Raw genomic sequence first — 16,903 nt, 5'->3', positions numbered from 1 at the left:
CACATATATAGTAACACAGCGTTATAAGACACATTGTGGGAAAATAATGTTATAGTAGTAAAGTACTACCTCATATTTGTACCTTACACCATTATCCCTCTCCAAGTAGATAGCGTCAAAATCATTCAGTTTACTACACATTTCTGGACATACCAAGTGCAAGGAGAATGTATAACGAAACAAGTATATATGTAAATGCGGCTCTTGTGTTCACACATTACTATCTATTAAATGCAAGTACTGCATGTCCACTATGTTCGTAGGAATAATCATGTGCTTGCGCTCAGCAGCTAAGGGGATAGATCTTCTCCTTTAACCGATACTGGCTTTCAGTAGTCTTGTGAGTCCCAGGCCGTATAGGAAGAAAAACACAGCTGGGTATAACAACCCTCTCAAGACCTTAAGCTGGATCTGTCTGTGTTGAGCCGGGCCGGACCGAAAATCACCCTCTCTGCTGAGACACTGCCTGGTAAGTCCCACTTGAGCCTCCAGGGTCACTCTCCACCTTAGTAAACCTGTAGGTCTTTCAATAGGTATAACCATTGTCCCGAACTCCCAAGATGTGTCCAGGAAGCCCATGGCACCGTGCTTTGAGACAATCTGTAACTCAGATCTCCCGTAGGTATCCATCTCCTGTGGACTATTAGGCCCCATAAACAGCCCGGAAGGACCGTCCGCTGCCTTCCGCGCCAGGGGTATAGGATTGTGGATGTATTCTTCGCATAGGTCAACCAGTCCGCACGCCTCATTACTCCTCAGTGTCAGTGGGTACCTCGACACACAGATATCCTTATCCTGCTGCTGGGCTGTAAATCTCACTGGCTGCACTGCCTCAGGTTCAATGGAGTTCCTCCTTTCCACCACGTGGTCCATTAGGGACTGCAAGCGATCCAAACGGCCCAGCACATTTCTCTCCCATTCTTTAAAGAGGGCTTGTATGAAAATATAAGAGTCTTCCATTGTTGCAAAATGTAAATAAAGCTATATTGCAGAGATGCTCAATTTACTCTGCTTACCCGGTTTCCCGGGGGGGATGCTGAGATCTCTCTCCCCAAGAGCCGCCTAAAGACCTCAACGATCCGGTCTGAGAAGTCCTGATCTGATCAAAAATTAGAAAGTCCAGTACGGCACAATACTCTGAATGTTATAACATATAATTAGACACTGGATGGCTATTGAGTGACCAAATTACAAGACGGATTGCAAATTGGTTCTACAGAGCTTTCAGTTTAGCGACCATCTTGGGTCTTTGCCCGGACACGCCCCCACAGCATGTAATTTTAAGATGCTTTCCAATTTATTTTCATTATCAAATTTTGCACAGTCTTTTTATATTCACACTTTAAGTGGAACAAGATCCTACTGAGCATGTGCACAAGCTCACAGGGTATGCAGATACTAGTCTGTGATTGGCTGATGTCTGTCACATGATACAGGGGGCCGGAAAATGGTAGAAAAAAAATTCAGAAAAAAATCTTGTGCTTTTTTAAAATTGAGAGGAAGTTATTGGATTGTCTTTTTATTATGTACTGTCTACTGCATTGAGTAGTCCTTTTAAAGGGATATGAAACCCAAAAAAATATTTTGTTATTTAGACAGAACATACAATGTTAAAGGGACACTGAACCCAATTTTTTTCTTTTGTGATTCAGATAGAGCATGCAATTTTAAGCAACTTTCTAATTGACTCCTATTATCAATTTTTCTTCATTCCCTTGCTATCTTTATTTGAAAAAGAAGGCATCTAAGCTTTTTCTCCAACATTGGTGTGTCCGGTCCACGGTGTCATCCATTACTTGTGGGATATTCTCCTCCCCCACAGGGAAAGGCAAGGAGAGCACACAGCAAGAGCTGTCCATATAGTCCCTCCCAGGCTCCGCCCCCCCAGTCATTCTCCTTGCCGCTCTGAACAAGTAGCATCTCCTCGGGGATGGTGAGGAGTTTGTGGTGTTTAGTTGTAGTTTTTTATTCTATCAAGAGTTTGTTATTTTAAAATAGTGCTGGTATGTACTATTTACTCTGAAACAGAAAGAGATGAAGATTTCTGTTTGTGAGAGGATTATGATTTTAGCAGCAGTTACTAAAATCGTTTGCTGTTTCCACATAGGACTGTTGAGATGAGAGAACTTCAGTTGGGGGGAACAGTTTGCAGACTTTTCTGCTCAAGGTATGACTAGCCATATTTCTAACAAGACTGTGTAATGCTGGAAGGCTGTCATTTTCCCCTCATCGGGATCGGTAAGCCATTTTCTTAGTCTCAAACAGAATAAAGGGCTTATTATGGGCTATAAACTGGTAGACACTTTTAGGGGCTAAATCGATTGCTTTATTTAACTATTATATGCAGTTTGAAGTTGTATTTCACACTTTTATAACATTGGGGAACGTTTTTAGCACCAGGCACTTGTTAAGACACCTTCCCAGTCAGGAAGGGCCTTTCTCTGTAGTAGGCAGAGCCTCATTTTCGCGCCATTACTGTGCAGTTAATTTTGAGTTCAGTACATGCAGCTGCATGTGTGAGGGTCTGGAATCCACTAAAAACGTTCCTAGAAGGCTTCATTTGGTATCATATACCCCCCTGGGATTGGTGAAGTTGCAGCAAAGGCTGTGGCTGGGACTGTAAGGGGGTTAAAATTAAAAACGGCTCCGGTTTCCACATTTTAAGGGTTAACGGCTTGAAAATTGGGGTGCAATACTTTGAATGTATTAAGACACTGTGGTGAAAATTTGGTAAAGATTGGATAATTCCTTCATAGTTTTTCACATATTCAGTAATAAAGTGTGCCCTGTTTAACATTTAAAGAGACAGTAACGGTTTTGTTTTAAAACGGTTTTTGTGCTTTATTAACCAGTTTAAGCCTGTTTAACATGTCTGTACCTTCAGATAGATCATGTTCTGTATGTATGGTAGCCAATGTGGTTCCCCCTTCAAATATAGTGTGATAATTGTGCCATTGCGTCCAAACAAAGTAAGGACAGAACGGTCACAAATTGTAAAGTTGCCCAGGATGATTCCTCAGATGAAGGAAGTAGACATAGTTCTACATCATCTCCTTCTGTGTCTATACCAGTTATGCCCGCGCAGGCGACCCCTAGTACTTCTAGCGCGCCAATGCTTGTTACTATGCAGTAATTGACGGCAGTAATGGATAACTCCATAGCTAATATTTTATCCAAAATGCCAGCATTTCAGAGAAAGCGCGATTGCTCTGTTTTAAACACTGTAGAGCAGGAGGGTGCTGATGATAATTTTTCTGTCATACCCTCACACCAATCTGAAGTGGCAGTGAGGGAGGGTTTGTCAGATGGGGAAATTTCTGATACAGGAAGAATTTCTCAGCAGGCAGAACCTGATGTTGTGACATTTAAATTTAAATTAGAGCATCTCCGCGCATTACTTAAGGAGGTGCTATCTACTCTGGATGATTGTGACAATCTGGTCAACCCAGAAAAATTGTGCAAGATGGACAGTCCCTTGAGGTCCCGGTGCACCCTGATGCTTTTCCGATACCTAAACGGGTGGCGGACATAGTGAATAAGGAGTGGGAGAAGCCAGGCATACCTTTTTGTCCCTCCTCCTATATTTAAGAAATTGTTCCCTATGGTCGACCCCAGGAAGGACACATGGCAAACAGTCCCTAAGGTCGAGGAGGAGTTTTCTACTCTAGCCAAGCGCACGACCATTCCTATTGAGGATAATTGTGCTTTCAAAGATCCTATGGATAAAAAATTGGAGGGTTTGCTTAAAAAGATTTTTGTACAGCAAGGTTACCTCCTTCAACCTATTTCGTGCATTATTCCTGTCACTACAGAGGCGTGGTTCTGGTTCGAGGAACTGGAAAAGTCGCTCAGTAGGGAGACTCCGTATGAGGAAGTCATGGACAGAATTTACGCACTTAAGTTAGCTAATTCCTTTATTTTAGACGCCGCTTTGCAGTTAGCGAGGTTAGCGGCAAAAAATTCAGGGTTTACAATTGTGGCGCGCAGAGCGCTCTGGCTAAAGTCTTGGCGGATGTATCTTCCAAGACAAAATTGCTTAATACCCCTTTCAAAGGTAAGACCCTTTTTGGGCCAGAATTGAAAGAGATTTTCTCCAACATAGGTGTGTCCGGTCCACGGCGTCATCCTTACTTGTGGGATATTCTCTTCCCCAACAGGAAATGGCAAAGAGCCCAGCAAAGCTGGTCACATGATCCCTCCTAGGCTCCGCCTACCCCAGTCATTCTCTTTGCCGTTGTACAGGCAACATCTCCACGGAGATGGCTTAGAGTTTTTTAGTGTTTAACTGTAGTTTTTATTATTCAATCAAGAGTTTGTTATTTTAAAATAGTGCTGGTATGTACTATTTACTCAGAAACAGAAAAGAGATGAAGATTTCTGTTTGTATGAGGAAAATGATTTTAGCACCGTAACTAAAATCCATGGCTGTTCCACACAGGACTGTTGAGAGCAATTAACTTCAGTTGGGGGAACAGTGTGCAGTCTCTTGCTGCTTGAGGTATGACACATTCTAACAAGACGACGTAATGCTGGAAGCTGTCATTTTTCCCTATGGGATCCGGTAAGCCATGTTTATTACGATGGTAAATAAGGGCTTCACAAGGGCTTATTAAGACTGTAGACTTTTCTGGGCTAAATCGATTCATTTTTAACACATATTTAGCCTTGAGGAATCATTTTATCTGGGTATATTCATATTATAATATCGGCAGGCACTGTATTAGACACCTTATTTCTCAGGGGCTTTCCCAAAGCATAAGCAGAGCCTCATTTTCGCGCCGGTGTGGCGCACTTGTTTTTGAGAGGCATGGCATGCAGTCGCATGTGAGAGGAGCTCTGATACTTAGTAAAGACTTTCTGAAGGCGTCATTTGGTATCGTATTCCCCTTTGGGTTTGGTTGGGTCTCAGCAAAGCAGATACCAGGGACTGTAAAGGGGTTAAAGTGTTTAAACGGCTCCGGTTCCGTTATTTTAAGGGTTAAAGCTTCCAAATTTGGTGTGCAATACTTTTAAGGCTTTAAGACACTGTGGTGAAAATTTGGTGAATTTTGTACAATTCCTTCATGTTTTTTCGCAATTGCAGTAATAAAGTGTGTTCAGTTTAAAATTTAAAGTGACAGTAACGGTTTTATTTTAAAACGTTTTTTGTACTTTATTATCAATTTTATGCCTGTTTAACATGTCTGAACTACCAGATAGACTGTGTTCTGAATGTGGGGAAGCCAGAATTCCTGCTCATTTAAATAAATGTGATTTATGTGATAATGACAATGATGCCCAAGATGATTCCTCAAGTGAGGGGAGTAAGCATGGTACTGCATCATTCCCTCCTTCGTCTACACGAGTCTTGCCCACTCAGGAGGCCCCTAGTACATCTAGCGCGCCAATACTCCTTACTATGCAACAATTAACGGCTGTAATGGATAATTCTGTCAAAAGCATTTTAGCCAAAATGAACCCTTGTCAGCGTAAGCGTGGCTGCTCTGTTTTAGTTACTGAAGAGCATGACGACGCTGATATTAATATCTCTGAAGGGCCCCTAACCCAATCTGAGGGGGCCAGGGAGGTTTTGTCTGAGGGAGAAATTACTGATTCAGGGAACATTTCTCAACAGGCTGAACCTGATGTAATTGCATTTAAATTTAAGTTGGAACATCTCCGCATTCTGCTTAAGGAGGTATTATCCACTCTGGATGATTGTGAAAAGTTGGTCATCCCAGAGAAACTATGTAAAATGGACAAGTTCCTAGAGGTGCCGGGGCTCCCAGAAGCTTTTCCTATACCCAAGCGGGTGGCGGACATTGTTAATAAAGAATGGGAAAGGCCCGGTATTCCTTTCGTCCCTCCCCCCATATTTAAAAAATTGTTTCCTATGGTCGACCCCAGAAAGGACTTATGGCAGACAGTCCCCAAGGTCGAGGGAGCGGTTTCTACTTTAAACAAACGCACCACTATACCCATAGAGGATAGTTGTGCTTTCAAAGATCCTATGGATAAAAAATTAGAAGGTTTGCTTAAAAAGATGTTTGTTCAGCAGGGTTACCTTCTACAACCAATTTCATGCATTGTCCCTGTCACTACAGCCGCATGTTTCTGGTTTGATGAGCTGATAAAGGCGCTCGATAGTGATTCTCCTCCTTATGAGGAGATTATGGACAGAATCAATGCTCTCAAATTGGCTAATTCTTTCACCCTAGACGCCACTTTGCAATTGGCTAGGTTAGCGGCTAAGAATTCTGGGTTTGCTATTGTGGCGCGCAGAGCGCTTTGGTTGAAATCTTGGTCGGCTGATGCGTCTTCCAAGAACAAGCTACTAAACATTCCTTTCAAGGGGAAAACGCTGTTTGGCCCTGACTTGAAAGAGATTATCTCTGATATCACTGGGGGTAAGGGCCACGCCCTTCCTCAGGATCGGCCTTTCAAGGCGAAAAATAGACCTAATTTTCGTCCCTTTCGTAAAAACGGACCAGCCCAAAGTGCTACGTCCTCTAAGCAAGAGGGTAATACTTCTCAAGCCAAGCCAGCTTGGAGACCAACGCAAGGCTGGAACAAGGGAAAGCAGGCCAAGAAACCTGCCACTGCTACCAAGACAGCATGAAATATTGGCCCCCGATCCGGGACCGGATCTGGTGGGGGGCAGACTCTCTCTCTTCGCTCAGGCTTGGGCAAGAGATGTTCTGGATCCTTGGGCGCTAGAAATAGTCTCCCAGGGTTATCTTCTGGAATTCAAGGGACTTCCCCCAAGGGGGAGGTTCCACAGGTCTCAGTTGTCTTCAGACCACATAAAAAGACAGGCGTTCTTACATTGTGTAGAAGACCTGTTAAAAATGGGAGTGATTCATCCTGTTCCACTAAGAGAACAAGGGATGGGGTTCTACTCCAATCTGTTCATAGTTCCCAAAAAAGAGGGAACGTTCAGACCAATCTTAGATCTCAAGATCTTAAACAAGTTTCTCAAGGTTCCATCATTCAAGATGGAAACCATTCGAACTATTCTTCCTTCCATCCAGGAAGGTCAATTTATGACCACGGTGGATTTAAAGGATGCGTATCTACATATTCCTATCCACAAGGAACATCATCGGTTCCTAAGGTTCGCATTCCTGGACAAACATTACCAGTTCGTGGCGCTTCCTTTCGGATTAGCCACTGCTCCAAGGATTTTCACAAAGGTACTAGGGTCCCTTCTAGCGGTGCTAAGACCAAGGGGCATTGCAGTAGTACCTTACCTGGACGACATTCTGATTCAAGCGTCGTCCCTTCCTCAAGCAAAGGCTCACACGGACATCGTCCTGGCCTTTCTCAGATCTCACGGCTGGAAAGTGAACGTGGAAAAGAGTTCTCTATCCCCGTCAACAAGGGTTCCCTTCTTGGGAACAATTATAGACTCCTTAGAAATGAGGATCTTTCTAACAGAGGCCAGAAAAACAAAACTTCTAGACTCTTGTCGGATACTTCATTCCGTTCCTCTTCCTTCCATAGCTCAGTGCATGGAAGTGATCGGGTTGATGGTAGCGGCAATGGACATAGTTCCTTTTGCGCGCATTCATCTAAGACCATTACAACTGTGCATGCTCAGTCAGTGGAATGGGGACTATACAGACTTGTCTCCGAAGATACAAGTAAATCAGAGGACCAGAGACTCACTCCGTTGGTGGCTGTCCCTGGACAATCTGTCACAAGGGATGACGTTCCGCAGACCAGAGTGGGTCATTGTCACGACCGACGCCAGTCTGATGGGCTGGGGCGCGGTCTGGGGATCCCTGAAAGCTCAGGGTCTTTGGTCTCGGGAAGAATCTCTTCTACCGATAAATATTCTGGAACTGAGAGCGATATTCAATGCTCTCAAGGCCTGGCCTCGGCTAGCGAGGACCAAGTTCATACGGTTTCAATCAGACAACATGACAACTGTTGCGTACATCAACCATCAGGGGGGAACGAGGAGTTCCCTAGCGATGGAAGAAGTGACCAAAATCATTCTATGGGCGGAGTCTCACTCCTGCCACCTGTCTGCTATCCACATCCCAGGAGTGGAAAATTGGGAAGCGGATTTTCTGAGTCGTCAGACATTGCATCCGGGGGAGTGGGAACTCCATCCGGAAATCTTTGCCCAAGTCACTCACCTGTGGGGCATTCCAGACATGGATCTGATGGCCTCTCGTCAGAACTTCAAAGTTCCTTGCTACGGGGCCAGATCCAGGGATCCCAAGGCGGCTCTAGTGGATGCACTAGTAGCACCTTGGACCTTCAAACTAGCTTATGTGTTCCCGCCATTTCCTCTCATCCCCAGGCTGGTAGCCAGGATCAATCAGGAGAGGGCGTCGGTGATCTTGATAGCTCCTGCGTGGCCACGCAGGACTTGGTTTGCAGATCTGGTGAATATGTCATCGGCTCCACCTTGGAAGCTACCTTTGAGACGAGACCTTCTTGTTCAGGGTCCGTTCGAACATCCGAATCTGGTCTCACTCCAGCTGACTGCTTGGAGATTGAACGCTTGATTTTATCGAAGCGAGGATTCTCAGATTCTGTTATCGATACTCTTGTTCAGGCCAGAAAGCCTGTAACTAGAAAGATTTACCACAAAATTTGGAAAAAATATATCTGTTGGTGTGAATCTAAAGGATTCCCTTGGGACAAGGTTAAGATTCCTAGGATTCTATCCTTCCTTCAAGAAGGATTGGAAAAAGGATTATCTGCAAGTTCCCTGAAGGGACAGATTTCTGCCTTGTCGGTATTACTTCACAAAAAGCTGGCAGTTGTGCCAGATGTTCAAGCCTTTGTTCAGGCTCTGGTTAGAATCAAGCCTGTTTACAAACCTTTGACTCCTCCTTGGAGTCTCAATTTAGTTCTTTCAGTTCTTCAGGGGGTTCCGTTTGAACCCTTACATTCCGTTGATATTAAGTTATTATCTTGGAAAGTTTTGTTTTTAGTTGCAATTTCTTCTGCTAGAAGAGTCTCAGAATTATCTGCTCTGCAGTGTTCTCCTCCTTATCTGGTGTTCCATGCAGATAAGGTGGTTTTACGTACTAAACCTGGTTTTCTTCCAAAAGTTGTTTCTAACAAAAACATTAACCAGGAGATTATCGTACCTTCTCTGTGTCCAAAACCAGTTTCAAAGAAGGAACGTTTGTTGCACAATTTGGATGTTGTTCGCGCTCTAAAATTCTATTTAGATGCTACAAAGGATTTTAGACAAACATCTTCCTTGTTTGTTGTTTATTCAGGTAAAAGGAGAGGTCAAAAAGCAATTTCTACCTCTCTCTCTTTTTGGATTAAAAGCATCATCAGATTGGCTTACGAGACTGCCGGACGGCAGCCTCCCGAAAGAATCACAGCTCATTCCACTAGGGCTGTGGCTTCCACATGGGCCTTCAAGAACGAGGCTTCTGTTGATCAGATATGTAGGGCAGCGACTTGGTCTTCACTGCACACTTTTACCAAATTTTACAAGTTTGATACTTTTGCTTCTTCTGAGGCTATTTTTGGGAGAAAGGTTTTGCAAGCCGTGGTGCCTTCCATTTAGGTGACCTGATTTGCTCCCTCCCTTCATCCGTGTCCTAAAGCTTTGGTATTGGTTCCCACAAGTAAGGATGACGCCGTGGACCGGACACACCTATGTTGGAGAAAACAGAATTTATGTTTACCTGATAAATTTCTTTCTCCAACGGTGTGTCCGGTCCACGGCCCGCCCTGGTTTTTTAATCAGGTCTGATAATTTATTTTCTTTAACTACAGTCACCACGGTACCATATGGTTTCTCCTATGCAAATATTCCTCCTTAACGTCGGTCGAATGACTGGGGTAGGCGGAGCCTAGGAGGGATCATGTGACCAGCTTTGCTGGGCTCTTTGCCATTTCCTGTTGGGGAAGAGAATATCCCACAAGTAAGGATGACGCCGTGGACCGGACACACCGTTGGAGAAAGAAATTTATCAGGTAAACATAAATTCTGTTATTTCAGTCATCACTGGGGGAAAGGGCCATGCCCTCCCACAAGATAAACCTTTCAAGGCTAAGAATAAGTCCAATTTTCGTTCCTTTCGCAATTTCAGGAACGGACCGGCTTCCAACTCTGCAGCCTCTAGACAAGAGGGTAACGCTTCCCAGACTAAACCAGCTTGGAAATCAATGCAAGGCTGGAACAAGGGTAAACAGGCCAAGAAACCTGCTGCTGCTACCAAGACAGCATGAAGAGGTAGCCCCCGATCCAGAACCGGATCTAGTAGGGGACAGACTCTCTCTCTTTGCTCAGGCTTGGGCAAGAGATGTTCAGGATCCCTGGGCACTAGAAATAGTCTCTCAGGGTTATCTTCTAGAATTCAAGGAACTACCCCCAAGGGGAAGGTTCCACATGTCTCACTTATCTTCAAACCAAGTAGAGACAGGCATTCTTACATTGTGTAGAAGACCTGTTAAAGATGGGAGTGATACTCCCAGTTCCAACTGTGGAACAAGGTCAGGGGTTTTACTCAAATCTGTTTGTAGTTCCCAAAAAAAGAGGGAACTTTCAGACCAATTCTGGATTTAAAAATTCTAAACAAATTTCTCAGAGTGCCATCGTTCAAAATGGAAACTATTCGAATGATTTTACCTACAATCCAGGAGGGTCAATTTATGACTACCGTGGATCTAAAGGATGCGTATCTGCATATTCCTATCCACAAAGATCATCATCAGTTCCTAAGGTTCGCCTTTCTGGACAAACATTACCTATTGTGGCTCTCCCATTCGGACTAGCCACTGCTCCAAGGATTTTCACAAAGGTGCTCGGGTCCCTTCTAGCGGTTCTAAGACCCAGGGGCATTGCAGTGGCACCTTACTTGGATGACATCCTAATTCAAGCGTCGTCTCTTTCAAAGACAAAGGCTCACACAGACATTGTTCTAGCCTTTCTCAGATCTCACGGGTGGTAGGTGAACATAGAAAAAAGTTCCCCGTCTCCATCAACAAGAGTCCCTTTCTTGGGAACAATAATAGATTCTTTAGAAATGAAGATTTTCCTGACAGATGTCAGAGAGTCAAAGCTTCTAAACGCTTGTCAAGTTCTTCACTCTGTTCTACGGCCTTCCATAGCTCAGTGCATGGAAGTAGTAGGGTTGATGGTTGCAGCAATGGACATAGTTCCTTTTGCGCGAATTCATCTAAGACCATTACAACTGTGCATGCTCAAACAGTGGAATGGGGACTATACAGACTTGTCTCCAGTGATTCAAGTAGATCAGAAGACCAGAGACTCACTCCGTTGGTGGCTGACTCAGGATCACCTGTCCCAGGGAATGAGGAGTTCCCTGGTGATGAGAGAGGTGACCAAAATCATCAAATGGGCAGAGGATCACTCCTGCCACCTATCTGCGATCCACATCCCAGGAGTGGAAAACTGGGAGGTGGATTATCTGAGTCGTCAGACCTTCCATCCGAGGGAGTGGGAACTCCACCCGGAGGTATTTGCCCAATTGACCCAATTATGGGGCATTCCAGACATGGATCTGATGGCGTCTCCTCAGAACTTCAAGGTTCCTTGCTACGGGTCCAGATCCAGGGATCCCAAGGAGACTCTAGTGGATGCATTAGTGGCGCCTTGGACCTTCAACCTAGCTTATGCGTTTCCTCCGTTCCCTCTCATTCCCAGGCTGGTAGCCAGGATCAAACAGGAGAAGGCCTCAGTGATTTTGATAGCTCCTGCGTGGCCACGCAGGACTTGGTATGCAGACCTGGTGAATATGTCATCGGCTCCACCATGGAAGCTACCTTTGAGACAGGATCTTCTAGTACAAGGTCCATTCGAACATCCAAATCTAGTTTCTCTCCAGCTGACTGCTTGGAAATTGAACGCTTGATTTTGTCTAAGTGTGGGTTTTCGGATTCTGTGATAGATACTCTGGTACAAGCCAGAAAACCTGTGACTAGAAAGATTACCATAAAATATGGAAAAGATATATCTGTTGGTGTGAATCCAAGGGATTCTCATGGAGTAAGATTAAAATTCCTAGGATCCTTTCCTTTCTCCAAGAAGGTTTGGATAAGGGATTATCAGCGAGTTCTCTAAAAGGACAGATTTCTGCTTTATCTGTCTTGTTACACAAACGACTGGCAGCTGTGCCAGATGTTCAAGCTTTTGTTCAGGCTTTGGTTAGGATCAAGCCTGTTTACAGACCCTTGACTCCTCCCTGTAGTCTAAATTTGGTTCTTTCAGTTCTTCAAGGGGTTCCGTTTGAACCCTTACATTCCATAGATATCAAGTTGTTATCTTGGAAAGTTCTGTTTTTGGTTGCTATTCTTCTGCTAGAAGAGTTTCTGAATTATCTGCTCTGCAGTGTAATCCGCCCTATCTGGTGTTCCATTCAGATAAGGTTGTTTTGCGTACTAAACCTGGTTTCCTTCCAAAGGTTGTTTCCAACAAGAATATTAACCAGGAAATAGTTGTGCCTTCTTTGTGTCCGAATCCAGTTTCAAAGAAGGAACGCTTGTTACACAATTTAGATGTAGTCCATACTTTAAAGTTCTATTTAGAAGCAACAAAGGATTTCAGACAAACGTCTTCTCTGTTTGTAGTTTATTCTGGCAAGAGGAGAGGTCAAAAAAGCTACTGCTACCTCTCCTTCCTTTTGGCTGAAAAGCATCATACGATTGGCTTACGAGACTGCCGGACGGCAGCCTCCTGAACGAATCACAGCTCACTCTACTAGGGCTGTGGCTTCCACATGGGCCTTCAAGAACGAGGCTTCTGTTGATCAGATATGTAAGGCAGCGACCTGGTCTTCTCTGCACACTTTGTCCAAATTCTACAAATTTGATACTTTTGCTTCTTCGGAGGCTATTTTTGGGAGAAAGGTTTTGCAAGCCGTGGTGCCTTCTGTTTAGGTAACCTGATTTGCTCCCTCCCTTCATCCGTGTCCTAAAGCTTTGGTATTGGTTCCCACAAGTAATGGATGACACCGTGGACCGGACACACCAATGTTGGAGAAAACAGAATTTATGCTTACCTGATAAATTACTTTCTCCAACGGTGTGTCCGGTCCACGGCCCGCCCTGGTTTTTTAATCAGGTTTGAAGAATTTCTTTCTCTATACACTACAGTCACCACGGCACACTATAGTTTCTCCTTTTTTTCTCCTAACCGTCGGTCGAATGACTGGGGGGCGGAGCCTGGGAGGGACTATATGGACAGCTCTTGCTGTGTGCTCTCCTTGCCTTTCCCTGTGGGGGAGGAGAATATCCCACAAGTAATGGATGACACCGTGGACCGGACACACCGTTGGAGAAAGTAATTTATCAGGTAAGCATAAATTCTGTTTTTTTTTTGGTTCAGAACAATGGACAGCACTTTTTTTATTGGTGGATGAATTTATCAACCAATCAGCAAGAACAACCCAGGTTGTTTGCCAAAAATGGGCCGGCATCTAAACTTACATTCTTGTATTTCAAATAAAGATTCCAAGAGAATGAAGAACATTTTATAATAGGAGTAAATTAGAAAGTTGCTTAAAATTGCATGCTCTATCTGAATCCCACAAGAAAAAATTTGGGTTCAGTGTCCCTTTTAAGTTTCCAATTCACTTCTATTATCAATTTTCTTCTGTCATTCCCATGATATTTTCTGTTGCCATAAAGTGCTCCATATACGTGCATGCTCCTGAGCTTTTGTCCCTGCTTTTCTACAAGAGAACAAAGAAAATTTTGATTATAGAAGAAAATTATAAAGTTGTTTACAATTGCACACTCTGTCTTAATCAGGGGGGGGGGGGTTCATTTTCCTTTTAAAGGGACAGTCTACCATATAATTTTTATTGTTTTGAAAGATAATCCCTTTTATTACCCTTTCCCCAGTTTTGCATAACCAACACAGTTATATTAATATAATTTTTACCTCTGTGATTACCTTGTATCTAGGAACCTTCTTCCAGCCCCCTGATCACATGACTTTGTATTTATTATCTATTGAGTTGCTTTTACTATTGTGTTGTGCTACCTCTTAAATAACTTCCCGGGCGTGAACACATTGTTATCTATATGGCCCACATGAACTAACAGTCTCCTGTTGTGAAAAGCAAATAAAAAAGCATGTGATAAGAGGCTGTCAATTAGACCTTTTGAAACAGGCAGAAATTTAGAGGTTTAAATGTTATAAAGTATATTCATCTAACAATGTTGGTTGTGCAAACAGGTATATTATGGAGCTAACCATTTGTTAATTTATAGGTATTATGGAGCTAACCATTTGTTAATTTATAGGTATTATGGAGCTAACCATTTGTTAATTATAGGTATTATGGAGCTAACCATTTGTTAATAGGTATATTATGGAGCTAACCATACTCAAGCAAAGTATTGTGGGAAAAAATCTGAATCTTGGATGAGCTTGTAGACTAATCTGTTACCTTTTAATTTCATTTCTCCTTTGCAGGGCAAGAAGATTACGACAGGTTGCGCCCTCTTTCCTATCAAGATGTAAATTTGGTTTTAATATGCTTTGATGTTACAAACCCAACCAGCTTTGATAATGTATTAATAAAGGTAAGATTTCAATGTCATGTTTTTAACACTTTGTGTGGAACAATCAAAGGAACAGTTAGTCATATCTTGTATTTGGAAGAGTTTTAATTTTATAACAATATTTATATAGGAGAAATTTTAAAGAGCCCAGAAATCTACTGCAAAGCAAAATTATGTAAATAAAAACTGTTTATTATATGCATTAGTTATTTTATTTTTTCTCTTGGCTATTGGTACTGTTTTTATGACTAGTTAGTGCTCACATGACATCTATTTATAGATGTTGATAAGAAAGAAATCCCAAAGTTCAATAACCTTTTTAAATGTATTAAAGTTCTAACTCTTCCCAAAGTTCATTGCAGATATGCTGGAAATTTGTGGATTTAATAATCTACCAGGGAAATCATCAGTAAGCGGCTACAAAATGAAGTGGCACACAATGTAACTTAAAGGGACAGTAACAACCAAAACTAAACTTTTTATAATTCAGATATAACTTTCCAATTTACTTCTGTTATCTAATTTGCTTCCTTCTCTTGGTTTCCTTTGTTGAAAAGCATACCTATGTAGGTTTAGAAGAAGCAATGCACTACTGGGAGTTAACTCCCAGTAGTACATTGCTGCTTTTTCAACAAAGGGTACCAAGAGAATGAAGCAAATTTGATAATACAAATAAATTTGAAAAATGGTAAAAATGGTATGCACCATCTGATTCATGAAATAAACATTTGGGTTTCATAACCCTTTAAAGAAATCCTCAGCATTTTGAAAGAATGTAAATTAGGGAAAAATTAGCTTATTTCCTTCCTTTTAAAGGGCTATTAAAGAATTTGAGATTGTGTTTTAAATATAAAGAAAAAAAAAACACCTTTGCAGTACATTCTTTTTTTATTTTCTCCTCTTTTTCCTGTAATTGAAAGGGACAGTCTACTATTAAGTGCTTACGGTTTCTAAAAAATTGCCTCCTGATAATGTTTGTGTAACATTTCGCATTGTGAGGTCCACATAGGATGATTTTTTGTTTGTTCTGTTTTCTGTGCCGTTTTGAAAATAAATACGGCCCCAAACTCCTCCTTCTGGTTCCTTCTTCCCCATAACATTGTGGGTTATTGCTAGCGCATGCTCGCAGTATTAATCTTGTGGCATACAATACAGGAATAGCAGGGGAACATTATTCGTTTTGCACCAGTTATTCCGGCTTCAATTTCCTGCAGTTCGTTTGCTTCTCAAGTATTATACACACAGCATCAAGGAGTTAATATTTTATACAGCGATTCTGCATATACAAACTAAGTGTTTACAAAGAGGATTTTTGTTATTCGTTATTTATTACAAGTATTTATTATACGTATGTCAATTTTATCAAATTTTATATCCTCAAAATTAGACATGCAGAAGTTATTTATCAATAAAATTCAACATCTACTTCACTCATTATTTTACGTAAATCATCCGCTAACATAAATACATTGAATTCATTAGTTGCAGTGAGAACCTTCATTAGCAGCTAACTTGTAAAACGACGGTTTGGATCACATGAAATAAGGAGGGAAATAAAAAAAATAACTGACATTAATTATTTTATATAACACACGCGGTAAATCCAACATCCAAATCGTTATTACCTGGAATGTGTTACAGAAGTTTACTCTCTTTGTATTCCACTGTAAAAATGAGTCTTTGAGTTCTGGATATTAAAAGGCAGAGTGATTACCGCTTGGTTCATGTAGTAGGTCTTCAGATACCATGGTGCTTACTGTGTAATATGAGAAAGTAATTGTTTTTCAATCATTTGGTTTACCTATTTGTCATATATTCGCAGCTTACTTTGTAATACTCTTCTGTTTTCTTTTATATTGTATATTGGCAATTACCAAATGTTTATTTTGACAAAAAACCTCAATAAAAATTATAATAAAAAAAAAAAAAGGCAGAGTGATGCAATTTTCACACAATGTGCACAACACATAGCCGATTTGCAACCCCAACCCCTTAGGACATAATAATGCAATAGCTAGGAGGCCATTTCGATCCGGTAAACTCACCACCACATACATGATTTTGCCTGTTATGAAAGAATGCGCTATACATGAAAGCATGTAGTCAGGAATAATCAGGAGACGAGGAATCCAAAGCGTTAAGTGTAGTATTGGTGTAGACGGTGTAGTCCTTTTTTTAATTCTGAAAATTGTGGGCTTTCCGATTCCTATTAGTTGAAGTGCAGTCTTCAGATTTAACATTGCTGTATTCCACATAGTCATTGGTTATAATTGTCCCTTATTGGAATAGGCGGAGAGGGAAACCTAGGTTACAACATGGCGGTGCTCATTGCTTTTATAGACATTAAAAGTTTACACTTGTTTAAATATTGAACAAATAAGTAATTTTACACTATGTGGACAACCTTACT

General features: G+C 41.9%; 1 protein-coding gene across 1 annotated transcript in view; it reads left to right on the top strand.

The window, feature by feature from the left end:
* Positions 1-16,903, top strand: part of RHOF (ras homolog family member F, filopodia associated) — a 96,821-nt gene that overhangs the window by 43,979 nt on the left and 35,939 nt on the right. Inside the window, exon 3 of the mRNA XM_053701750.1 lies at positions 14,405-14,514. Coding sequence (XP_053557725.1) covers positions 14,405-14,514 — 110 coding nt within the window. The remainder of the gene's footprint in view (positions 1-14,404; positions 14,515-16,903) is intronic.

The sequence above is a fragment of the Bombina bombina genome, chromosome 2 (assembly GCF_027579735.1).
Source record: "Bombina bombina isolate aBomBom1 chromosome 2, aBomBom1.pri, whole genome shotgun sequence".
NCBI lineage: Eukaryota > Metazoa > Chordata > Amphibia > Anura > Bombinatoridae > Bombina > Bombina bombina.
The sequence above is the reverse complement of the archived record's forward strand: the minus strand, read 5'-3'. Positions and strand labels throughout refer to the sequence as shown.